The sequence below is a fragment of the Ammospiza caudacuta genome, chromosome 17 (assembly GCF_027887145.1).
Source record: "Ammospiza caudacuta isolate bAmmCau1 chromosome 17, bAmmCau1.pri, whole genome shotgun sequence".
NCBI classification, from domain to species: Eukaryota; Metazoa; Chordata; class Aves; order Passeriformes; family Passerellidae; genus Ammospiza; species Ammospiza caudacuta.
Genome location: NC_080609.1, coordinates 9718066 through 9743436, shown reverse-complemented (window position 1 = coordinate 9743436; position 25371 = coordinate 9718066). Strand labels below are relative to the sequence as shown.

Sequence of the window (25371 nt, the reverse complement as noted above, 5' to 3'; positions counted from 1 at the left end):
AACAAAGTACAAAAATAAATAGACTTCTGTAATGGTATCACAATTCCACACAAAATAAAAAGATAAATATGTATAAATACAAAACAGCAAGTACAAAACCAAATTCTGGCACTTGCCAAGAGAAAGGCCTCATGAAAGTTAAAAAAAAAAAAAAAAAAAAAAAAAAAAAAAGACCCTTGTGCTATAATGCTTTATTACACACTGGAAACATGCTGGAAGAACAAGAGGTTTAGATGTGAAACCCTAAGAGAAGGGAAACATTCATTTCTACTAACACACTAAACCTATCTGTGCATCAACATATTGCCTATGCTAATAATAAATACAGCACATCAAACATCCATTAAAAGCATCAATCTTTAGTGCTGCCATATCAACAGCACCTTCTGTGACACAGGTTACTCTTGTCACTGTAAATTCTTTCTCTCAAGGTGTTCTCCACTCCTAAGGAAAGCTGGAAACTAAAACACAGCTTTGTTGCCCACCGGGTGAGCAGGAAACTTGCCTTGGGCATTTTCCATACTACAGCTGGGATTATTTTAAAGCACCACAGCATTAGTATAAAGGAGGCAGGACTTCCACTGCTTAAACTGTTCTGTTTTCACCATTCACCAGGGGAGCCCCTGGCCCCAGGATTTCAAACAAACCCAGCAGCATCATTCTTCAAGGTGTTGGGGCAGTGTTTGTGCCATTTTGCAAGCATGCAATTTGGGTAACTTAGTGCCTGGTATAACAGCTGATCTGAACAGCATCACCAGCTGCAGAGGACAGACTTGGTGGCAGACAAAAGCCACAGGCTGGTGCCAATCCACTCATCACTGCCCATGAAATAACTGCCCTCATCCCATTATTAATGTTCCTCTTTCATGCTATTTACCACAATGAAATTTTCAGTTAGTCTTTCTTCTCTTACATAAATGTCAACACACTACAAAGCCTCCAAAGTTTAGTGTGTTGTATTGTATTGACATTGGGAAAGTGACAAAATGCAATCTAATTTACATTCTGGCAGTCAGTTCTCTACTGCAAAGATTATACAGCTGAGCTTTTCTCTCTAGAACTTTGTTAATATCACGTCTCAAGTTCATTAAAAGAAGGTGGAGAATGATGCTCCCCTCAAGCTGATGGATAATATCCATCAGTTGGAAGACTAAGGTAGAATATGACCACGATCTTTTAATGTTAGATATTTATAAATATGAAAGTGTTGGGATTTGGTAGGGATTCCCCAGCCGCAGAAATCATTACTTCAGTACAAGGGCCTGTTAGATCACACAGCAGAAGATAAACTGCTCAGAAAAACTGCCACTGTCATCAATTAAATATAACATATCTGAATTACTATTGCAGATTGAAATAACTTTAAGTTTGAAATGGTAAAACAGTTAAAATTTTACCTTCTGCAGTTTTTGTAGAACATACACATCTCCATGTTGGACAGATGTTATTTCCATAACAAAATGCAGTAGACAGCAGGGCAATAAAAACCCAGGGCCCTTTCAGTACAGTGGTTTGATCTACCACACATATAAGTGCACATTTTTGGTTTGGTCAGTGTAAGTTTGTCCATCAGCCCAACAGTGAATTTGGACCACATCTGTCCAGTAGAAATGCAAAACATTTGGTACAAGGCCTTTAGTACTGAAATTGAGCTAATCTCATTCTTACAGAAAGTACATTCAGAACAGCTGCTGACAAATTCACTGACTTGAAAGATCACTTTTGTTTAAATTAAGTTTGGGGTTTCTCTTCATATTTAGCTGCTTTAACTTTATGGTATGAAACTAAATATATACCCATGATTTACTTATGGTGGCACTCACACACAGAAATTGCAATTTAAGTAATGCAAAAATCATATATAAGACACTAGAATTAGAAAGTGTGAAAAAGTCACAAATTACCTTCATGTTGCCCCGTGCTAGTCTTTAAATAAACAAGATTATGAATCTTTTATATATTAATACTAGTCTGTACACAGGTTCTAACATGCAATTTTCCCACAAGCATTAGAGCTTCAAAGCAGCTTCAGTATGATTGTGTTATGTGTCATCTGAAAATGACAAAGTAGGTTTATGATGTCTAAATATACATCTATGTAAAGAAGATGCAGTATTAAAAATCTGTGCTGACAAAGCCATCATTAAAACACAGCCATTTTATCCCAGTGAATGTTGTCTTCTTAAATTATCACAACATTTGGCTTCTTTCTTTGGGTTCTTCCTGCATATGCTCCTAAAAATAAGTAGAAACATTATCATATTACAATTAATAGTAATGGTTTTTGAAACAGGATTATCCAACAAAAATAGCTGAAAAAAGTCAGGACTATTTTTTTAAAGCAGTATTATGCATTCAGTGACTACTTTTTAAATTACAGTTTTCATAACAGTACACCCCAAAAGCCTTAGGAAAACTACCTATGGGTTTAAAAGTAATGAGATTTTAAAGTATTGCCTTACTTGATAACTATTCTATCCTCTTTTCTGCTATTCTAAAACAACTACAACCAGAATTTACAAATTTTTAAAAGAACTATTGCATAACCAAGATAGATGAAATGGCTGATTAAATTTAACTATGCCATGTATTACTTAAAAAAATATAAATAAAAAAATTATATTTATTAAAATATATATATTAAATTTTTTTTCATACAAGTTGAATACTTAACATAACTCTTTCTTTCTGTCAGATTAATTAAAACAAGAGACAGCTGTAGGCTCCCATATGTCAATAAGACAATCAGAATTAGAGGTGCAGTATGAAAATCATTAGGCAGAGCCCTTATAAAAGGAAGGATGCTTAAGTAAAAATAATAAATAAACAAACAAACAAGTATTTTCAGAGGGAACAAGTATATACATACATATATTTTAAAAAATCATATTATAATATGCATAGCACAAGTATCTTCCAGGAATGAGGGTTCAGCACTGCAGGCTGCTAAGAAGTAGCACAACTCAGCATTCTTTGGGTTCAAGCAGTTATCCAGAAAGTGCAGCAGTGTGAGCAAACATTTCCACAAAGCAGTGAAAACCATGTCACAGGGTGCAGAGCAGTGGCAATGGAAGACAGCCATGGAAGAGAAATGACTACAGGCAGTAAATGAAGGTGACAAAGGAAGTGCCAGTCCTTTCTGGGCTCCTTGGTTACTCCTGGTCAGAGCTGCAGTGGTTACTTACAGGAGTCCCAGGGCTATGATCAGCACAGGCCAAAGCAGCTTTGGGAGTGCCCAGAGCCCTCACATCTCCACAGGCTCCCAGGACACAAAAGGAATTCTCACTGGCCCTGCCCCAGTGCTGTGCTCTTCACATCACCTGGGAGCTCACAGGACAGACAACCAGGCTGACAGACACAGCCTTTCTAGTGATTAACACTACCCCTTGACTCACCTCAAGCGTCCTCCAAGTTATAGAAAAATGTCCCACAAGGAACAGGATATTACAGTAATAGCAAAGTGTGTGCACAATTCCCCAGCAATCTGGACTAAGGAATTGCAGGAGGCAATTTGAATAAAAACAGTGACAGTTCTGAAAACAAGGGACAATCACATGAGGCCTCTCTCCTGGGACAAAGGACAGACCTGCTACTCACACACAGCAGGTCTGAGGCTTCTTGAAGCCAAGAGACTTCACAGCCCCAGCACCTCACATGGGCAGGCTGTGCCCTTGGCCTGGCCAAGAGCTGCCACCACCCAGACACTCTGTGTGCCTCCTGCCTCTATTTCCTTTCCACAGGAAAGGGAACTGGGCAGAGGAGATGAACAGGCCTTGTTGGAGGAGCAAGCTGATCTCAACCACCTTCTAACACAATCAGACCTCATTAAATGCCCTGCCTGGCCCCACTTGCAAACTATTGATGGAACATTTCAGCCTGATTTAAACTAATTGAACTTTAAAAAAAAATACTGATTTACGTGTCTGTACTTTTCTCTTAAGCACAGAAGTTTGGATTGAAGGAGTAAAAAACAACAAAAACTAAGTTTAGGATTGCCACTTGATTCCTAAACAAAAAACAATCAGTCTGAGTGGTATTAAAGCTGCAAAGCACTTCGCATATAGAGTTTAAAACAACAATCAAGAGAACAAAAGAAAAAACATTGGACAAGTGTGTTATTTTCTTCTGAGGATTTGTCTCATATTGAAGTTGAATGTATTTATAATTATAATAACTGTATCTTACTAGCCCTCCTTCCTTTTTTACCCCTCTAATCAGCCAAATTTAATTGGCAGTCAGGAATGAACAAAGAAAAGAAATTAAATCAACACCCTATTTAACATACTGCCAGACTTTTCACTGTTCACATTTCATCCATCTATAAAGGAAACCATACTCTAATTAAATATATTTAAATTAAGTTCTTTCATTATTGCAAAATCATGCAGATTGTTTCTTTCATGCCCATGTAATAACTTCAGAATGCATTTCTATTCATTCAGTGCAAGAAGTCTAACCTATTTCTGAAGGAGCACACAGAGGTGTTGGTATTGCACCACAGGAACGTGGGTGATGTCCAAGCTCTCTGTGAGGTTACACTGAGCAGCCAGAACCAACCAGCATAAAACTGGTGAGCCACACCTGCCTCAAGTTCCAAGAAGGCCACTGCAGAAGGCATTCAGTGACTTTCCAGATATTTGACAAACAGCAACAAGGCAAAGAGAAGTTTGGAGCTATATCCCAAAGGAGTTTTTTCATTGCCAAGTATCACCTGTCACAACTTTGGTAATTATGACTAAGATAAACCCAGGGATTTCCTTAGCAGAGCAGCACACGCTGCCAACACAGCAGTGTTAAATGTTTAACTGGATGTGTGGTGCCAGACACAATGTAAACACCACTGTGGTTTCATTATGAGCTCAGTGGGAATTACAGGGCTTTGGGGGTGGGACCCAGACCTGGAATCAGTGCCAGACCTGACCCTGACACCGCCCTAACACTACTGCTATTTACAACCTCTGCAATACTGTAACTGGCAGAGGTTTTGATTGCTTTGTTGTCCCTGTTCTTCAGCATGCTCCTTTACTAGTCAATAGCCAACCTGCAGATGAACACTTGCCTTAATGGCTACCTCTGGTTGCTAAAATTGTATTATTTACTTTTTCTGCTTTATATTTCAGGAAGATTATTTCTTATCTTTGCTAATTTTTCTGTAGAGTCACTGAGTCCAACCAAACAACTGCCTTGCACTACTTTGGTGATGACAGGAGAACTAAGTAAAGAAAAATAAATGAACACACTCTGTTGTGATCTCATCACCTGCCTTTTATCTCCCCCTCTGACACTGCAATGCTATCTGTGTTTGTGCCTCACTGTACATCCTTCTGTGGCCACTTCTTCTGACTCCACAAAGCAGCATCTGGGAAAACATCCCATTTAACCAGTGTAAAACACACTGCCTTCAAACTCACACACACTCCCTGCCAGCATTGCTCTGGGGCAGCACTACATAAGCATTTCCTTTATAGGAAAGGTTTGATCCTTACACATACAGATTATTTAAAACATTATGGAAAACAGTTGAAATCCTACTATATTAAACAATTCCCTTATTAAGCCCCAAAATTCCCAATTTTTATACTTGACTTGTGGAACTCTCCTTTGAGAACAAAGTGTAATTCAGATCCTAGATAATTTTAAAACCTATCAACTACTTTACCTTTTGATAAATCTAGGTTTATCACTTAAGAAATTTAAAATCTAATTAAAATAATAGAAATTGTGAAAGACCATTCATAGTGATTTATTAGAGGTTCAGCACCATTATCAAACCTTTTATATAAAAGGTAACCAATCAGTAATCTCTGTATGGTAGCACAGAAATGCTCCACTTTTAAACTTGGGTTATTAAGACTTAAACATGCTGTAAGATGCTACAGGAATATATATATATATATATATATATATATATAATTTTAGGACTGTATGATGAGTGAACACCTTCTGAGGAGTTTGAAACTGTCCTTCCTGTCCTTTGAATATGCTCCATGCTGAAGATGTGTGTGCAGAACTAAGAATCAAATGACATGAAGATTCTAATCCAAGTCTATTTTGACTACTAGCAATTTCTCAACAGCTCCAGTGAATGTATCTGGCAATCTTGCTTATGACTGGGCATCTGGTGAGTGAAAGCAAATGAGCTGTGCAGCACATTCTATACACTATGTCTATAGAATCTCAGAGTGGATGGTTCAGTTACCAGCACAGGTTTGTTTGAGAGATAAGTTAGACTTAAGGCAGAGCAAAGCAGGTGCACAAGGAAAGGAAAACATTATATTGCCAATTTACTTTGTCTAGATACTAGTAACTTATTTACTATGAGATCCAAGGACCAATTTTCTACACACCTGAAACAGCCTTGTTAGGCACTCTGCTCCCTGCAGCCTTCCTTCTATTTTGCTCAACCCCATTCACTGTGGCCTTAGAGGTTCTAATTAAATATAAAACAGTTAATAAGTCACTTGTGATAAAGCTGAAAGGCTGTATACAAGAATATAGACACTATCAAACTGTGTTTGGCATGAAAACATTTTTACAATGTCCCACAGACTCTTCCTGAGCACCAGTGCAGTTCCTATTGATATTATAGTGGCTTACATAGATACATTAAGTAGGAGAACATCTCCCCATTAACAGACTGAAAAACTCCATTGAATAAACTGATTATGTTTAGATACCATGGCATTACAGTCTACATATAAAAATACAATATTTCATTAAGTGGAAGCAAAGCTTCATGGAATGAATGTTACAAATAGAAATGTTGGAACAGTGTAAATGAAGACAATACACAAGAAGATGACAACAATAAATATTTTCCTGCAGTATAAGGTGAAACAAAGCTTCATCACTCTCTCAAAATACTGAGACAAGTAATTATTTTTACTCTGAACAAACAGTTGTAGTGTTATGTGTACGTTATGTGTAAACATTATTCATCAATACTGTTCTTGCACTTTGCATTTAGTTTCATCTTTAGGCTAAAACCATGCTGTGCTCTTACCCTTGTCTACAAAGCAGTCTGTGAACTGGAGCATTCTGTCCTTGGTTTGGTTGAAGTATGCTGTTAAAACACAAACTTTTATTAGTGCTTTTTCCCTTTTAAAATAAAAGCCTCTAAAGAAATACCAAATTATGCATCATCTTTCACATAACAAATTTCAGAAAGGCTAACAGGTCTTGTAATGCAAATGGCACATAGGCAAAGTGGCTGGAATTGAAATTCCAGAATAGGATTACTACTTCCACTATTTAAAAGTAAGAAACAAAAAAGCACATAGACAGATGTCCCTCAGCAGTGCCTTGGGTTCCCAGTCATTGATGAGAACACTCAGGAAAAAGGGCTGAATTGCTTACAGTAGTCCTTGAAGGCTGAACTGTGTGAGTAGACAGCATGTCTTCCAAGCTTTTGGGATAAAAACTGGTTTTAAGGGATGCCAGGTATCTGATTTTTAATATGAGATAAATGTGCAGACAGGCCTCATAAGAGAGCAGCTGTTATCTGCCTGAACAACATGTACTGAACACTGTAACTTCTGTGATCTGAGCAAACAATCACACAGCCAAGGAACAAAATTCTCCTCACATTAAAAAGCCACTACTTTTCTGATAGCTTTCTAAAGATAAGCATTATCAAGAATTCCACTGCAAAGTAAAGGGCATTAGGAAAAGTAACAGTGCCAAACTGAAGTTTAATAGTGCATCTCAGAGAAAAACCTTAAACCTGAGCACCAAGACTTAAAGCCATAAATAAACAACTTCTGAAGATAAAATCTCAGAAATGACTCTGAAGAAATAATGAAATAACTCATAATGAGCTAATAAACCCTTTTTTGGGCCATGGTAAATCAGATTTCATTAATTTTCATGACAATAGTAGCAGGAATTGAGCTGATGATGGCAAACCAACAGTACAGATCACATTATTGTAAGACAGTTCCTCAAAAGCATCTTAATACAAGTAACCATCACCTACCGATTTTGAGGAGTTTTTTGTTTTATGATTATTTTTTTACTTGGCATTCCCATTTCTGAAGCCCTGGAGAAACAAAAGTATTGAAACACATTTCAGTTAGCAAATCATCATCCAGGTCTTGAACAGAAACACTGAGAGAAAGCCTACAAGAGGAACTACACTACATGTGACTCTCCATATATTTGACAAACAGCAACAGGGCAAAGAGAAGTTTGCAGATATATCTCAAAGGAGATTTTTGACTGCCAAGTATGACCTGTCACAACAGAACTACACTACACATTGCCAGAGCAGTCCTACAGATGATCACTTCTTTACTCAGAAGCAAGTGTAACAAGTGTCCACCATGTTCCAAGATAATGCCTGCTACCGTTCCCCAGAAAAACTCTGCCAGAGATACTCTATCACGTCTCTATTGCTAGGCACTTAAGATAGATAAAATCACTTAGGGCACTTTTTACAGTTTGCAAAATCAACCATAAACTAAGCATCCATCACTGCATTACAGTGTAAATGCATAACTTGGAAGAAACATTTTCCTTCTTACAAACTGGAAGACTCTTAAAAGTAAGAGCAAAATACAATTAGCAAGATGCCATAAACCTGGAAAGCTTTTTACTCATTCTCCCAGCAGAGATGTCAGCTTGCAAAGAAACTGTTATTCCATAAACTCCTCCTCACTATTTCCTATGCCTCCTACTCCTCTTGCACCCCTTCCACCAACCCTCCCCACCCTGCACATACTTCATGAACTTTTTCCTGTCCAGAGATTTCTGTGTGGCTGTTGAAAGTGTCATTCGCTCTCTTGGGCTCTTTACTTTATCCTAAAAAAAAGAGGATACAGAAGAAAGTTACCTACAAAAGCATAATTAAAAATTTAGATTTAAGAAACATTGTACATGGTGAGGAAGAATGTCTTAAAAGGAAAATGGCTCAGTGCTTAAATTCCTGCAGCAGTTTACATTCCCTGGGAGAAAACACACCATCTGCCTGAGCATCTTCTCTTTCCGGACTTCGCGATCGTGCCGCAGGATGTTCATTCTCTCCGACGCGCCCATGGTGAAAAAGATGTCATGGATGTCATACAGAGCAGCCCGCAGCTGGAAAGAGTCATTCCAATGTTCAGTAAATATTCAACCAAGTTTATATGCCCATGGTTTTGAACATCAAGCTCCTTTTGCTTTCAATCTAAACAAAATGCTTCATAATTTTGAAAACCGTTTTTCAAAATCAAATAGTTTTGTGTCAAGCAAAAAAAAATGGAATCTTCTCTTCTTTAAATGTTTTACTCTAAACAAAGCCACTCTCAAGGTTTCATGTATTTATGTTACAAAAGCAGAATAGCTAGGAAAGACCAAAAAAAGGTTTAAATTGTGTCACCTGAGCCATTACTCTTTCATGAAGGGATGCATCTTGTGCTGACACAGTTCCTCTTCTCAATGGGGCTTCAGACTGAAAATTTTTTAGGAACTCCAGAGTATCCTGGGAAAGATGGGAAAATAAGAGTAAGCACCAGGCATAACCCTTCATAACAAAACAATTTCTAACAGTACACACAGCAAACAGATTCTTTGTTTGCCTTGCACCTTGTGACACTAAGCAATACAACACTCAAATATGTTCATGTGCAGCCCAAAATCTTCCGAGAGCAGCAAATGCAGGATTTCATCTGTCAAGGGAAGGCAGGAACAAAAACAAACAGGAGAAGAAGCTGCCTATTACAAAAAACAGCTGATCTTACTTTTACAGTTTGCTTAAGATGTTTCAGTTTTTCTGTCTGCAGGAGTCTACGAGTGAGAAATCCCTTTGCCACTGCTGTGATCTTGTCAAACTTCATCTGTATCTCTGGACTGAAAACCTTAAAAAAAATCAAAACTTTTTATAAATAAGCAAGAATTATGAATTATTTATCAAATAACATCCATCAAGTGACTTAGTTTCCAAGTAAGAAAAAAGCTGTTGATAAAGCTTTGACTGGGCTCAAAGTACCCACCATAATTTAGCAGAAGCAATATCCTGCTATATGATTACTTTGCAAATATGAAAAAGAAAAATAACCTACACAGTTCTCTTATGCAATCAAAGTTGAACAGATGCTAAAATTTTCTGTTACCAGTGCCTTACAAAAAAAAATAGGGTCTTGTAAGATAAAAATAAATCTGTCTTTTCCCTTACCGGAATCCACCTAGTTTTGATCCTATTACTTGGCCTGCATACTGAGGTCTTTATAACTCCACTACCTGAGGGTCCCCAGAGATAGAATGAAGCTTCACTTGTTGAAGAAAAGGTGTTGGGTGTTGTATGAGCAAAACCTGCACAGAAAGCAGAACACACAGTTCAACACACACTTGTGCCCAAAGTAATGCCTGCGTCTGTGGATACACTCAGCTCGAGAGTCACAGCTTTGTCTGCAAGGTCAATTACAGACAAGAAGCAAGTTAAATATTTCTGATCAATTTCCATGCAAAATTTGCTAAACAAAAGACAGGACAAAACATTTCACGACGCTCAGGAACAGGTGAGAGGTGTTCCATCAGCTATAGCTGTACTGCCTTGCAGCTAGGAGCCCCTGGCAGAGCCCCTCAAAACCTCCTACACAAATGTGACCACCTGGCCCAGTGCTGTGCAGCTACATGGCAGGAGGATAATCCTTCTGGGACATGATGCAAATTCACATCCTCATCCTTGATCAAAGGAGGCTATTCTTAGCTTGTTTTCCTTAGATGTGCCCTAAAACAGTTACATAACAAACACAGTACATGGAACTGTTCAAGGATGGCTGAACCTGTGCTAAATGCCAGTGACACAAAGATGCAACAGCCTTTGCTGAGGACAGCAGCCTTCTGTGTATCCTGAGCAGCCCTAGGGCAGGAACACTGCACTCATCCACACAGTGGGACAGCTGGTCCAGTCAAGCACTGTAGAACACATTAGACCACAACACTTAATCTATATTCTTCCCTTCCAGTTTTACCAATGCTGGTGGAGTTTGTGTTATGGACTGTCTCCAGCTGAGACTGCACACTTTCCAGCAAGCCACCTTCACTTTTTTTCCTCCACTCCAACTCCATCCTGCTGTTAATATTCACTTTGGAAATTTCTATTTCTGTTGTAGTAACCTTCTCTCCTTTTGAATTTCTCTTCTTCTCTTCCAGTTCCTACAAAAGGAAGATTCAACCATGACACTATTTTTCTAACTCTGCAAAGCAACAGAATATACATTCAAACTCAATTGCTTCCTGACAAACTTCAGACAACACAAAACCTTTGCTTGGAATTTTTCCTATTGACCTTACCTTCAATTCCTCCTGTTCTCTCTCTTGTTCAGCTATCAGAATTGACAGTTGTTGTGCATGCTGTTCTTCAAGCCTCTTTTTCACTTCTTCAAAGGTCAGCTCATTAGCTTTTAAAATACTTTCTGAGAAAATACATAACAAAGAATCAAATACTAAATACCCTCTATATGATCTTTGCCAGAGACATCCATCCTTTATCAGAGGTAATTTGCCTCTTCAGTAAAAAGCAAAAAACATCTCTTTGATATCAGGTTTCCTTGATATCAAGTTCCCACTAGGTAATGCACAGAACCCCATCATATACTAGTCCTTTGAAGTATTTGCACGTGCATATTTGTGAACTAAACTTGTGGATGGAACATTAACACCAAAAGCCTATATTAAAATAGGGACATGGAAAATACAGCTCTAAGAACTGTTATATTTGCTGGAGTGAATTAATGTTATTTATGCCACTTCAGCCTCATTTAGTAGAGACACGTGCAGATGTAACACAGTCTTGAATTTGAAGAAAATATCTATATGGTTTTCTTTTCATTTACATGGGCTATCTTTTCTTTTAGTAGTCTTATTTAGACCTCATGGCATAAGACAATTGTCTTAGTAAAACTAAATTCCAGCTCTAAGACTGAAATGGGAAATCAGTACTTGTGAAGTCAAATTAAATTAGAGAAATGTGGCTTCTGAAAAGACACACCAATGACTAATGATCACTGGGTTTTTTCTAAAAGATTTATAAACTGAGAAGTAACCCTCAAGCACAGGAAATCTTTTACCTTTTGTCATATTTTCAAGGACTGCATTCTTGGTAATATAAACTGATCCCACGGGATATTTCTGTTCTTGCAACCACTGCTTCTCTTGTTCCTCCATTCCAACTCTGAGAACACAGGAACTGTTTTCTTTTTGGCAGTTGTCAGCGTCCAAATCAAGTCTACGTTTTACCTTTTCATAATTTTCTGGGAAGTGCTCATTTGCTGAGGAAACATTTGGAGTATTATCCAGCTGCTGTCGCACATTCTTGCTCTGCAGTAGTAGTGGAGATGGATTTTCCACATCGTAAGATTTATTGAGTTCCACTGCAGAATTACATTTCGTGTTTTCTGCCAAAGCAGCTGCTTTCATTTCACTCACAGCCAGGATCTTCTGTGTCACTGCAGACTGACTGATGGCAAAGGGCTCCTTCACTTTTGGAGGTGCCAAGCTAGGACTGCTCTCTACTTTATATGGCCCTCTGGTGTCCATGACCACCTGTCCTTCCAGCATAGCCGACACTGCTCCTCTGCTCTCAAAGAGCCCGAAGGAATGGCGCTTTGGTTTGCCAGCCCCCAGCCCATCACAGGGGCCTAAAGCATTCCTGCTGACACCTGGAACCCTGCCAGGACAGACTGCAGTGAAGTCCACCATGAACTTTGGCACCGATTCAGACACATTGTTTTTATCTGCAATATCTTGCATGATTAAATCCATTGTTCTACCCTTACCTTTAGGACTTAGCTCATAAGCATTCACAGGGTTGTTTATAATGATGTGTCCCATGGATAAAGGTCTGGGGCGCCGTCGGTGCATCTTAGGGCTCATGCTTGGCTCTGGGCTTGGCAATTTGGCATAAGAGCCTGTGAGGCTCCTGACAATGCTACTGTCACGCTCAAACATGGAATTCTTTTTCAATTCCTCATCTGAATCTGAATCCACCAAAGGAGGTGTTCCAACTCTCATAGGTATGTCTACTTTAGAAAAACTGGATAAAGTGGACATACTTGTGTTATTTGTATGAGTAGAGGCACAGTGGAGAAGGGTATTTGATTTATTAAGACTGGGTTTATCAAGTGTCTGGGCAGTGCAACTTCTGCCTGTAAGCTTTGCCCTCTCTTTGACAGAGTCAGTTGTTTTAACACCATCATTTTCTTTATCTGAATGGCTTTCACTCGTACTCCTCTTTGAACTGCCTTTGGAGGGACGCTTGCTCTGCTCTTTCTCTATGTACTCCCTAGACTTCTTTATCAGGTTCTGAAGACTCATTACACATGGATCTTGGACATCCTCATCTGATGGTGACCCCACTCGTCCCTCCTGCTTCTGCAGAGCATGAGATGGGACCTTGTTACACACCTTGTCAGGAGATGCAGCCCTCGGACACGGCGCATCTTCCAAGAAGCGACTCTCACCTGGCTTTGAAGAAACCTTTTCTTCTGCTGCTTTAACTACTTCTGTCCCATTTGATGTCATTTGCCCTGCAGTACCTGATGGTCTAAGTCCTGATGTCTTTTCCAGGTTCGTGGAGCTCTGCCTTTCAGGAGTACATGCTGAACTGATGATATCTGATGGAGCTGTGAAGTCAGTCAAAGCCTTTGAATCCAAACCAGGGCAAGAACTCTCAGCCTTTGATGTGTTCACACCACTCATGCTATATCCTTTCTTTATCTGCAAATGAAAATTTTAAAAAATGACAGATTTTCAATGAAATCTCAGGATCTCAGATTCCTGCAACCTTCACTTGAACTTAAATAAAGTTAGTTTTTAAATATTTTTAAGTGTGAATTACATGTTACTTCCAGCCAGCATTTGCTTAAAAGGATTTTCACACTACAATTATCCTATGGACTGTGTCTCAGTTATCAAAAGGACACACTTGAAAAAAAACCAAGCAAATTTACATTATTTTTGTATTGAACATACTTTCCTGGTCTGCTGGTCAAACCCCAAGCCAGCTCACTGTTGCCACACACACTCAGTAAACAATGCAAACTACAAAGTGTTGCTTGCCACCTTGGTAACTCAACAAACTCAGTATTAACTGTTTAAGCAACAGTTTAAACTAAAGGCTGTGTTACAGCTGTTCCAAAGACATACAATAACTCTTTGATTAGATGTATATAGTAGTCTTTTAAATTAAAACCACTAGTAAATTCATCATTGAAGCAAAGAAAAAAGTTGCAGTAAAATTTCAAAGCACACAACAGAATTTCAAGTTGTTGTGAAAGTAATTTCAATTCTGTAATTATAAAGTTGCATATAGATTATTTTATGATTAAGCTATAAGCTTGCAAATAAAGCAGCTCTAACACACAGGAGTTGTTCACTTGTTTTAACATTCTAGTTGTTTCCAACACTCACAAAAGAAGCAGTGAGCTCTCCTGCATATAGCAAAAGCAGCAGTGAAAAGCAAGGCCATGCACTACAATGAGTCTCAGTAAATGATCAATATCAGCATGAAATATTAGCAAATGCTGGTTCTGGAGAGTTAGCTGCTATTCATTTCATATTTATACTGGGGAATACTTAAACCCCAATACTTTCTCAAAATGTCTCTAAGCAGTGATTTGCTGTAAATCTGTGAGAAGCTTAGGACTAACAGTACCTGGACATTTTCTACAATCTCCTGAACACGACTCAGTAAAGCTTTTTTCCGGGACTCCCGTTTCCTGCTCTCCAGTTCCAGAGCTTTCTCCTTATACTGCTGTATTTTCTTTTTCTCTTCAAGGCTGAGCTGCAAAACAAAGTGTAAGAAACATAGTTTATATCACTAAATGCAAATTTCAATACAGAATTACAGAAATAAATTCAAAAGAAAAACAACTGAACAAAACAATTAGAAGAACAGAAAACACTGAAATTTTGTGCACACATTAAATGCCAGCTTCTCAATCAATTTTTTAAGGAAAGGTGTACAAAATGCCTTCTTGGCACACATGCAAATGAACATGAATTTAAAACACATTTATAAAATTTTCCATGACCATTACATGCTACAGTATCAATCTGACACAGGATTCAGAGATTTTTTTCTAAAACCGTTACAACATCCATGCACTTGTAAATGAAGAATGTGATAATATATCTGCAATTTATATCTGTATCATGATTTTTGGATGTTGTAAGAGACTCTCTCTCCTTTCTTCCCATACTGAAACAAGGAAGTCAGCTGCAGTATTGCAGGAACTACCAACAATCTTCAGCTTAGCTCTGTTTGCATTAGCACAGAATGACTTAACATAATTGATGAGCCTGTGGAATACATTACAGGAAGATGCAAACATATGCAAAAAAATTTCATTAAAAGCTTTTTAACTATCTTGGCATTTCTTATTTACATTTTTACACCATTAAAATAACTCACATGTTCAATATTTGAAATGTCAATATGATTTTACATGAAGCCCAGCAGTAACATTATTGAAAACAATCAGCATTTGTGCTCCCTTCAGGAAGAGAACTTCTAAAAAAATTAAAGGAAATGTAGTCAGTGTGAGGGGGAAAAAAAGTATATTTAACCCCTTATTTTGTAAGATTAAGGCTAGGAATGCTTAGGAAACACTAAGTAGCAGGTCAGGTGACAGCTCACACAGACATCTTCAGTAGAATCATTCCATGTGCACATCAAAGCCAGTGCCAACAGCACAGTTAGCACACCAGGGAGGAAAAGGAATAAAAAAAGCCTTACCAGAGGGGAAAGCACAGGAACTCCATAGAATTGAATGAGGGAGACATTTTTTTTCTGTACAGTCAAAGAAGGTTTTCCTTTTATTGCCTCTTCTTGGATTCTGGAAAGATGCCTCCTACAGAATATTTCATAGTCCTCCATCTTCATGTTATCTAAACTGCAAAGAATAATAACATTATTCTTCCATGTACTTCCAAGATATTGAAGGGAAAACAACATCACCACTAATTCTGGGTCACTATGTTTTGGGAAGCAAATTTTACACTAGAAAACTGAATTAAGTTTCTCTTCCTCTTATCATTACCAAAGCCTGCAAAACTCTTCGTTATTTTCTCCTGTGAAAGGAGAATCTGCATATATGAGCAAAAAGGATGATCACAAGCAAACAGAGAAGAAAGCAAGCATTGAGATAATCAGGATTTAGAAAACTGTACCTGCTATGGATAATTTCCATCAAAGACTAAACCTTTGAGATCTACGAGACAGTTCCTATTAACTGTCATAAAACCCCCAAAACCCAGAGCAAACAAAACTGCAGCCCAATTTTAAAAAAAACAAAAAAATTTAAAAAAAAAAGAAAAGCCTTTACATGTTTAGGGGGCTGAGAGGAATTTATTTCACTCCCGTGAGCCTCCGTCTCGCTACATCCCTGTATGAACAGACGCCAATACTTACACCGAAAAAAAGAAAGAAATAAATCAATTGCAGCCATGTCTCCTTAAAAGCGGCCAAATATGTGAAATATCTGTCACTGCCCGTCCCCACCGGAGCGAGCCCTGCAGCGCCGGGCAAGGCCTGACAACGCTTTGTTCCCCGGCACGGCGCTCCGGCCGATCCCTGCCCGATCCCTGCGGGGCTCCGAGCCCGCCCCGGGCCGGGGCCGCTGCATCGCCTCCCCGGGGCCCCGGCGCTCCCCCCCGGGCCCGGGCCCGTCCAACGGCTCGGTACCTGCGCGGGGCCGGGCTGGCACAGCTCCCCGGTAACCGCCGCCGAACGGCCCGGCCGCCGCACTACGGGCCCCAGCGCGCCCCGCGCCGCGCTCCGCCCCGCGCCGCTCCGCCCGCTCCGCCCCCGCTGCCCGCACCGACGGACAGAGCCCCGGGTCGGCCCGGCACAGACCCGGACACGGCCCGGGATAGCTCTGCCGTGCCCAGGCAGCGAGATGAGAGCGGATGGAGCGCCATCCCGCCATGGAGCTCCGATTTCCAGCCATTTCCACCCACAGCTCTCCCAGACACGTTGCCCTGATAGCACGGATGAAGTCTGTCCTGCTTCATCCCATTCCATATCACACGGCTGTGCAGTCCTTGTGCAGTCAGGAGCACAAATGTGCCGCCGCGGGGATCAGATTCAGCGAGCACGCTGTGATAAGAGAGATAAACGTGCGCACCTGCTCCCATCTCTGTTACAGCACCCACCAGCACAGCATCCAGGAGGGCACCACCACTGACATCCTATCCCTCCCGCCCGGGCGGCAGCCAGCTGCCGGTCCAGCCAGCCCAGCAGCAGGTAACACTCACCTGTCAGGCAGGTCAGGTGGAAGGAAAATCCACACTTGTTTGCCAGCACTTGGCCCAGGCATAATTAATTTAAATATATGGAAGCATCTAATTCCCAGCATTTAGAGCTGTTAAAGCTGTCGTTCTTGTTTCAAAAAACAAGTTTGTCATCTGTTACCTCTTCAATGATCATTGAGGGGCTTTATTTTTTTAAATTTCATCTTTAATCTTAACAAATGCTGTTGTTTATCAAAAGGTTTTTTAAATATGTTAGACCTCTAATTAGACAGTCCATTATTTGTTGTGCATCTGCATATACATATCTCTGGTTTTTCTTCAGCTACACCTGGCAGAAACATAAAACCACTGACAGTATCTGAGATGCTCAGAACCAGCTACCACACTATGTGACGAATATTCATCTCAGCAATTTAAAAAAATTGGAAAAAAAGGAAACAAAAACAACCGTTCAGAAGATGGCCTCATGCCTGTTCTACCTCTAGTTGGTCACAGCTCCTCTTTGGAAAGTCAGTTGCTTCCCATCCTTCCCACAGATAGAGACACCAAAAAGACGCCATAACTCCCACTTACGTTAACACAAACTGCTAGTTCCTTGGCTTTGCTACTCCACTTCTAAACATGCCAAATTTCCCCAACCTTCACTTAACCAGCTGTTTTCATGCCGTGTTGCTCATCTCTCTGGGTTCCTGGCGGGTGCTCACGCAGGTGTCAGGGGCCAGAGCCGCGGTCCCTGTCCAGCAGCAGCCGCCGCTGTCCGGGCAGGAGACACCGCCTGCTCCTCCCGGGCCTGGCCCGTGGGCAGGCACGACTGCAGGGTCAGCTACATAAAACATACAACATATAATGTTGTATATAACAAACACAGAAATTGGCTGGAAAATAATCTCTGTGGATGTTATGTTTCTAATTAGCTAGCTGGCATAGCTGCGGAAAGCCTCCAACACTCTCCCTACACACAGGTATTCTGCGACTCCCTGGACAGTGATACCTTCCATTAGCTCCCTTTACTTTTATCCGTACCATGTTTCATGAGGAACAGCCCCTGCTTGCCTCAGTGCCCCGTGTTCTATCAGGAACAGCCCCTGTTTGCCTCAGTGCCCCGTGTTCCATTAGGAACAGCCCCCGCTGCCCTCAGTGCCCCGTGTTTCATCAGGAACAGCCCCCGCTGCCCTCAGTGCCCCGTGTTTCATCAGGAACAGCCCCTGTTTGCCCCAGTGCCCCGTGTTCCATTAGGAACAGCCCCCGCTGCCCTCAGTGCCCCGTGTTCCATCAGGAACAGCCCCCGCTGCCCTCAGTGCCCCGTGTTCCATCAGGACCACGCCGCTCCCCACATGCCCCTCCCGGCGTTACCTGAGGCGGTGCTTGGGGCCCGGGCCCGCCCTCAAGGCGGCCGGCGGGGCCGGGCGGGCACTGCGGGCGCTGATTGGCCGCTGCGGCTGACAGCCGAGTGCTGATTGGCTGGCGGATGGCGCTGCCGTCGCCGTTGGCGTTGGGAGAGGCGCGGCCGTTGTTCCGGCCCGGCACGGACGGTGACCCGGCGCGCCCCGGCCCGGCGCGGCCATGCTGTGCCACGGCGAGGGCCTGCTGAGCTCCCTGACGGCTCTGATGGCGCTGGCGCTGGCGCTGAGCCGCAGCCCGGCGCTGGCCTGCTTGCTGCCGGCCGGGCTCTACCTGGCGCTGCACCTCCTGGCCCTGGAGCCCGCGGCGCCCCAGAGCGCGCAGCGCGTCCTGCGGCCCCGCGGCGCCGCCGCCCGCATCGCGCACCGCGGCGGAGCGCACGACGCGCCCGAGAACACGCTGGGGGCCATCCGACAGGTCAGCACGGGCCCCGGGGCTGGGGCTGTGTCCGATAATCCGCCCTCACTGCAGCAAGGCGTCCTCAGCGTAACTGGGGCCGCTGTGCCGACAGCTTCTGGAAGTTGTGTGTGTGTTGATCCTTCATCCCAAAGGGAATTTCAGCTCCAAATCTTGTGGGAGCTGTTATAGCCTTGGTGCTGATGGATATTTCAGCGGTGCAGCGATAATGAAATACTGGGTTTTGTTGATGTAGCAACACACAGAGAGTGGACAGCAAGTCTGTACAGGTTGTTTGTTTTTTTCAACCTTGAAGATCTGTGATGAAAATCCACATTTAGGGGGAAATCTGGTACCAGAACCTCTGTGGGCAGCCCTACCATGCGTTGTGCAAGGCATCAAGGCACAGCCAGGGTTCACAGTCTGTTTGTGAGAATCATCTGAAATAGACAAAACCTTTATTGATTGAACGTTGGTTGTGCTTGCTCTGTAGTGGGTTAAAGCAGTCAGTGGCCATGTTGCTTGAATTCGTAATGTCTCTTGGGGTGGAGGCCTTCATGTGGTTCTGGTCTCTAGACTTTTCTGAGGTTTCAATACCTTTCTGGTCACTAGGATTATTTTCCCTAACACGTAGTTTTTACAGTAGAGTGGCACAGATTAGAAGAGCTATTGTGCTGGGCTTGGTGATAATGATTTATAGGGCGTTTACAAAGATACTGTAGTCTGTTTACTTTATGTTTGGTTTATGGTTTCTTCATCCTACCCTGTGTCCCTGTTCCAGTTTATCAATCTCTGGGATGTAGTGTTTCTGTGAGGTTGAGACGTTGCTGCTCTGAGGATCTCTTACCTTTGTGTGAGACAGGATTCTTAGTCCTGATAAATTCTGAAGCTGCACAATCCTTACGTAGCAGACACCTGGAGGTAACCTCTGTACTCAGTTTTTGTCTTTCTGGTGCGTTGTCCCTTTTCCCAGGAGGGCATTTGTCCTTCAGAGCAATTGGTGTTGCTAGCACTTCACTCAAGTGTTTTTCTGAAGAGCTCTTGGGAAAGATCCAGGGCAGGAAAAGGGTGTATGAAATGTTCTAAGGCAGCCTGGCTGCTTCTTGCTCTCTGATAAGGCCACTCCTCAGAGAGGAGCAGGGATTTGCCATCCATCTATTGCTTGCCATACACGTGGTAAGCAGTGTGCACTAAGTGTTAAAGTGCAGATATTTGCTTCTCTTGCCTTTCAGAAAAGAACATAAGGACTCCAGGGTTATTACATCAGAAGGAGAGAGCAGGATTCTTTTCTGCATTTTTATCATGAAACAGTTTCAATCCCAAGACTGAGGCAGAATCATTGTAGTTTCAGCTGTAAAATAGATTAGATGGTTCAGTTGATTTCTGAATACTCAGCAATGACTGGGATAACACCTGCTTTTTTCTGCAGATGAAGACTACTGAAAAGTACATTAATATTTTATTATTTTTTACCAAAATACAAGCTGATTATAGCTGTACCTGTGTCAAATCTATAAAGCTGTCTTTTCTGTTGTGTGTGTGATTTTTAAAATTTTTTTTAAGGCAGCTGAGAATGGAGCAACAGGTGTGGAGCTGGACCTTGAATTCAGTGCAGATGGTGTCCCCATTCTCATGCACGATGACACAGTTGAAAGGACAACTGATGGGGCTGGGAGACTGCAGGACCTGACTTTTGAGGAAATCAGGAAGCTGAATCCAGCTGCAAAACACAGGCTACGGTAAATGAACTGCTCTGAAATTACACTTTCAACAGTGGAAAAGTAATTCTTGATGAACAAAATTAGTGATTTGATCTATCACTGATAAAATCTTTTGAAAATCTAAAACTTAGTCCTATATTTTACTTCTAATTTGATTTTAGAGGTACTATCTCCTTACCAATCAGTAGATTAGGAGCAGTGAAACACGGTCAAGATAAACTGGCTTTCAAGGACAAAATCCACAGGCCTCTAATGTGAAACAGGTCAATATTTACATAAGCTTATCCTAAATTGACTGCAGGACACTGAAGGTGCTGGGATCTTCATGATATGTCAGAATTGGCTACAGGAATCACTTCTAAGATTAGTTTTATTCACGTGTATTTCTTGACTGATGGTGTTTTGGGGATTCTACACATCAGGTTTATACTGTTGAAGAGGAGCTGGACAGATTTTGGGTGGCCTCACTGTGACCCTCGTGGCTGATTAGGTCCTTCCTAGGGGTATGCAGGGGGAAATATTTTTATACATTACTAAGAATTTGATAACAATGCAGCTTGTGAAGTATCATAAGTGAGTTAATTTCAGAGGAAGGACTCTGTGTGTGCTCCTGAGACACTACATTAGGGAATTCCAGAGCTGCAGATGTGCCTCCTGTGGCTGTGTGGCACAAGGAGTATCTCCCCTGTCTCACTGGAAGGGGCATCACCTGGGCCAGGCAGGGGGAATTTCCACAGGCAGTGACTCTGAGCAGCTGCTGTTCACTGTCAGGAGTGAATGAACTGTCACTCCATCAGGAATGATTTATTATTGATGGGAGAAGCTGCTTCTGCTGATCCTCAGCTCGCCGTGCCTGTTCTGCCAGGATCTGCATTTCTGGCTCAGGGCTGGGGAGTGCAGTAGGAGCAGGAGGAAGGCAGCACTTGGGACTGAAAGCTCATTTGTGGGAAGGAGGTGAAGAACTGGGGCTGGTGTTTTGGGGTGGGACACGGGGCCAGGGAGCACTGGATCCCACCTCCAGTTCCAGTGAGCAGCAAACTGTGCTGGAATCAGCCCTGTTGGAGACGCCATGCAGGCCCATGTGTGTGCACGTGTGTGTTGACTGCATTCCAAGGAGTTCTCTGTTTGTGCAGCAGCCAATTCCAGGATGAAAAGGTGCCAACTCTGAGAGAAGCTGTTGTGGAGTCCATGCATCACAATCTCACAATCTACTTCGATGTCAAAGGCCATGCAAACCAGGTACTGCTCACTGCAGTGACAGTGACACTGCTCACTGACCCTTCCCTCACCCCTGCTTTGGGCTCTGACCTGCTCTAGTGCTGCTCTCAGACTGCTCCCTGGGCACAGTCCCTTCTCTAACAGGGGTGAGCCCAGGCCTGCTGCTTGTGGCACCCAGAGCTGTCCTGGGAAGCTGCAGCTTAGGATTGGCCCAAGGCTGGTGCAAGTGCTGCACTCAGCTCCCAGTGAAACAGAGCAAAGGGAATTCCCTGCTGTGCTGGGGGAGTCACAACCTCATCTTCAGCCTCCAACAAGGGATCTGTAATTTGCATTACTGAAGGCAGATGAAAATGATCCATCACTAACATTTTACATAAATTAATTTTTTTTCTTTAGCCTAGCGAAATATAGGAATAAATAATTTTAACTCTTCAACTAAAGCCTGGGTAGTACTAAAAATTATATCCACGACCTATTTAAGGGCATTTCAAACATGAGAATCCTACTCATTATTGTAAATAGAGTAATGAACAGAAATTATTTTGCTAAAAACCAAAATATCATTTCTGTGTTAATGCTATAAACAACATGCTGTTTTTCTTCTTCTCCCTTTCTATTTCAGTCTTGTAACACAGCAGGGAAGTGTTTTTAAGATTGTTCTAAAATGACTTTGCAGTGTAAATTAAATATGAGTGTATGCATAACATCTCTGTGTGTCTCTAATTGCAGGCAGTTGATGCCCTGAAACAACTCTACCAGGAATTTCCACAGTTGTATAACAGCAGCATTGTCTGCTCTTTCATGCCAGAAGTTGTTTATAAGGTGATGTTTCCTAAAAGTTTATTTTTTATTTTTTCAGTCCTGTCTGGGAATTTCAGTATGGTATTAAACTCCCAGTTCCTGGTTACTTCTTGGCTGTTCAAATTCCTAAAGCTTTTAAAAACAAATGAAGCATAATGCATAATCTTATTAGATCACTCTACTCATTAGATGCAAAAGGAATCTACAGCAATTCCCTCCCTTGTGAAAGCAGTGCAGACAAATGTGCATTGCTCTTCTAGTTGGTGTCTGGACAGGTATCTGTGTGCAAGGTACCTGCTAAATAAACCCTTTTTAATCTAGATTACTCCTGTAACTCTATTGCCATTCTTATTGCCAAGTCTACTTACCTTTTTTTCCATTATATACATTGCATGACTGCTGTGTAATTTCTTTAGCATAAGAGCTGGTGCTTATGCAGAATTATTTGAAGGAAAAACCCTATAAAATATAAACATCTTTGTAAAAGAGTTACAAAAGGATCTGGAGGGGAAGGTCAGAAGGATTCTGGTAGAGTTGTAAATGCAAGCTAGGACTTTGTATCTAATCTCTCAAAAATTGTATTTGATGCAACTGGGCTTTTGGATGACTTGCAGTCTTTTCTCCTTGGTCCTCCAGATGAGGCAAGCTGACAGAAATGTTGTGACAGCACTGACCCACAGGCCCTGGCAGCTGAGTCACCTGGGAGATGGGACACCCCGCTTCAGTTCCTCCTGGAAGCATTTCTTGTACATGGTGATGGATGTCATTCTGGACTGGAGCCTGCACAGTTTCTTGTGGAGACTGTGTGGGGTTTCAGCTTTTCTCATACAGAAGAATTTTGTTTCTCAGTAAGTGTTGAAGTTTGCTCATTTATCAGGAGACATTCTCTTCTGTTAGTATATAGGGTGGAGTTAACACAGTATGTGCTTATCAAAATGTTCATTTAGTGTTGCATGAGGTGTCTTGATAATTTCTTTACTCCATGCTGTTTTATGATTTTAAGCCTCTTTTTTATCTGAATTTTTACCTTCTGTTAATCTCAGAGAGAAAAAGTATTTGTTGCTTTTGCCTGTTTACAATAAGAAAACACAAAAAGATGATGTGGCAGAACGTGACACACTGTTGTTCCTTGATGTGCGCCGATGCAAGACCAAAACTCAGCTGTAGCCTCAGCACTGTCTGCCTTAGCTCTGTGTAGTGTCAGGCTGCTCTCAGGTGTGTCTGTTCCTTGCAGGGACTATGTGAGGCACTGGTCTGCCAGAGGAATTCAAGTGGTGGCCTGGACAGTGAACACGTTTGCAGAGAAAAGCTACTACGAGAGCGTCCTTGACTGCAGCTACATGACCGACAGCTTGGTGGAGGACTGTCACCCCCACTACTGAGCCAGCCCCGCACTGCCCTCCTGGCAGGGCTGGTGGGCTGCTGAGGAGAGCCTGGGAAAGGCAGAGCAGCACCTGGCTTCTGCCTCTGGTCACATCTCAAATGCAGGAACCTTCTGGTGCAGCCACAGAGTCTGAGGAAATCACTGTCATGTGAAAGAATCAGATAATTTTGGTTCTAAATTGGTGTCAGCAATTTTGGTGTCAAAATTTCAAATCATAACTCAATGTTAGTAATTTTAACTAGCATGTCCTACAAGTGTATACTAATTTGAGGTTGATTTATAGCACCTTAAAATTATTGACATTTCTTAAAACAAAAACTGGAAATAATGGTACAATGGTGCCAAAATAGAAGAAGAGTATATTTCCCTGCCCTGTGTGGAAAGATGGCTGTGCTGAATACTGATGAGGAAGAAAAAGCCAACTTTCCATGTGTGATGTGAATGTTATGAGAATTAACAAATAAAACTTGATTAGCTTCTTATCTTCCAGACCTTCTAAGAGAATCAGTGGAGGATAGGAAATTGTTTCTTCTAATGAAGAAAAAACACAGCACATGAATGTATTTATTTTTAAGATAAAGCTATATAGAGAGTGCTGGTAAGCAGTAGAACAAATGGAGCTGAAATGTTTTTTTAGTTTGCTTTTGGTTGCATGATTGAAGGGCACTCAGAGGGATATGGAAACTGTAATCCAGATTAAACTTGAACTCCAAAGAGTCTGCAGTTACAATAAAAAGTCTTTGAGAATTCATGGGGAAGTGTTCTTTGTCAGCTGGGCAGGAGGGTATTTATACAAAATGTCAAAATGAGTGCAGATTGTCCCAGTTAGGGTAAATCCAAATTTCTGGAATACCACAGATTCATGCTGTGACCTGCTGGGAGGGATGGATTTTTTGTTTGTATCCTGAGCTCCATCCAGGCACAAAGAAGCACAAAGGAGGTGCCTTTCCCTGTCACTCACCCCCCTGCTGCACATCCTACAGAATGTGTACGTTTATGTCCAGATCCTGTCCTGCCCCTTCTGGGTGCTGTGCTGTTACTGCTGAGCCCACTGAAGGGCAGTGACTCTTCATGGCTAAGGGCCCTGCTCCAAAGGTCCAGCTCTGGTTGCTGCTGGAGTTTCTGGCACTGCTGAGTCACCATCCTCAGTGCAAACACCAGGTCCATGTCCATGCCCACAGCCAGGCTCAACAGCTATATGTGCAGGGAAACAACATT

At 41.8% G+C, this 25371-nt stretch overlaps 2 protein-coding genes across 4 annotated transcripts; one reads left to right on the top strand and one right to left on the bottom strand.

The window, feature by feature from the left end:
- Positions 1–177: 177 nt before the first annotated feature.
- CCP110 (centriolar coiled-coil protein 110) lies at positions 178–16720 on the bottom strand. 2 transcript variants are annotated; one of them, XM_058815846.1, is made up of 15 exons: positions 16664–16720; positions 15716–15872; positions 14633–14761; positions 12048–13695; positions 11272–11393; positions 10950–11133; positions 10151–10287; positions 9717–9833; positions 9356–9457; positions 8959–9075; positions 8720–8799; positions 7976–8038; positions 7004–7063; positions 6348–6430; positions 178–2235 (listed from the first exon to the last, which is right to left on the bottom strand). In XM_058815846.1, exons 2-15 carry the CDS (start codon positions 15860–15862, stop codon positions 2183–2185), a joined length of 3042 nt encoding a protein of 1013 aa, XP_058671829.1. In that variant the 5' UTR covers positions 15863–15872; positions 16664–16720; the 3' UTR covers positions 178–2182. The 2 variants fall into 2 exon arrangements, with proteins under 2 accessions (XP_058671829.1, XP_058671830.1); XM_058815847.1 differs by lacking the exon at positions 6348–6430.
- A 2075-nt stretch (positions 16721–18795) lies between these two features.
- GDE1 (glycerophosphodiester phosphodiesterase 1) lies at positions 18796–24842 on the top strand. Of its 2 annotated transcripts, none has more exons than XM_058816066.1 (6): positions 18796–19050; positions 20593–20768; positions 21884–21989; positions 22698–22790; positions 23406–23617; positions 24004–24842. In XM_058816066.1, the coding sequence occupies exons 1-6, from the start codon at positions 18796–18798 to the stop codon at positions 24149–24151; spliced, it is 990 nt and encodes a 329-aa protein (XP_058672049.1). In that variant the 3' UTR covers positions 24152–24842. The 2 variants fall into 2 exon arrangements, with proteins under 2 accessions (XP_058672049.1, XP_058672050.1); XM_058816067.1 differs by having other exon boundaries at positions 18865–19050; positions 21887–21989.
- The last annotated feature ends 529 nt before the right edge of the window (positions 24843–25371 follow it).

Excerpts from the sequence above, each read along its gene's own strand:
- CCP110 (XM_058815846.1), bottom strand. The coding sequence starts at position 15,862 with ATGAAGATGGAGGACTATGAAATATTCTGTAGGAGGCATCTTTCCAGA. Across the intron at positions 9,834-10,150 it reads TCAAAACTAGGTGGATTCCG|GTTTTCAGTCCAGAGATACA; the intron begins GTAAGGGAAAAG and ends ATTTTTTTTAAG. Across the intron at positions 8,039-8,719 it reads GACAGGAAAAAGTTCATGAA|GGCTTCAGAAATGGGAATGC; the intron begins GTATGTGCAGGG and ends TTGTTTCTCCAG.
- GDE1 (XM_058816066.1), top strand. The coding sequence starts at position 18,796 with ATGCTGTGCCACGGCGAGGGCCTGCTGAGCTCCCTGACGGCTCTGATG. Across the intron at positions 22,791-23,405 it reads TGCCAGAAGTTGTTTATAAG|ATGAGGCAAGCTGACAGAAA; the intron begins GTGATGTTTCCT and ends TTGGTCCTCCAG. Across the intron at positions 23,618-24,003 it reads CAGAAGAATTTTGTTTCTCA|GGACTATGTGAGGCACTGGT; the intron begins GTAAGTGTTGAA and ends TGTTCCTTGCAG.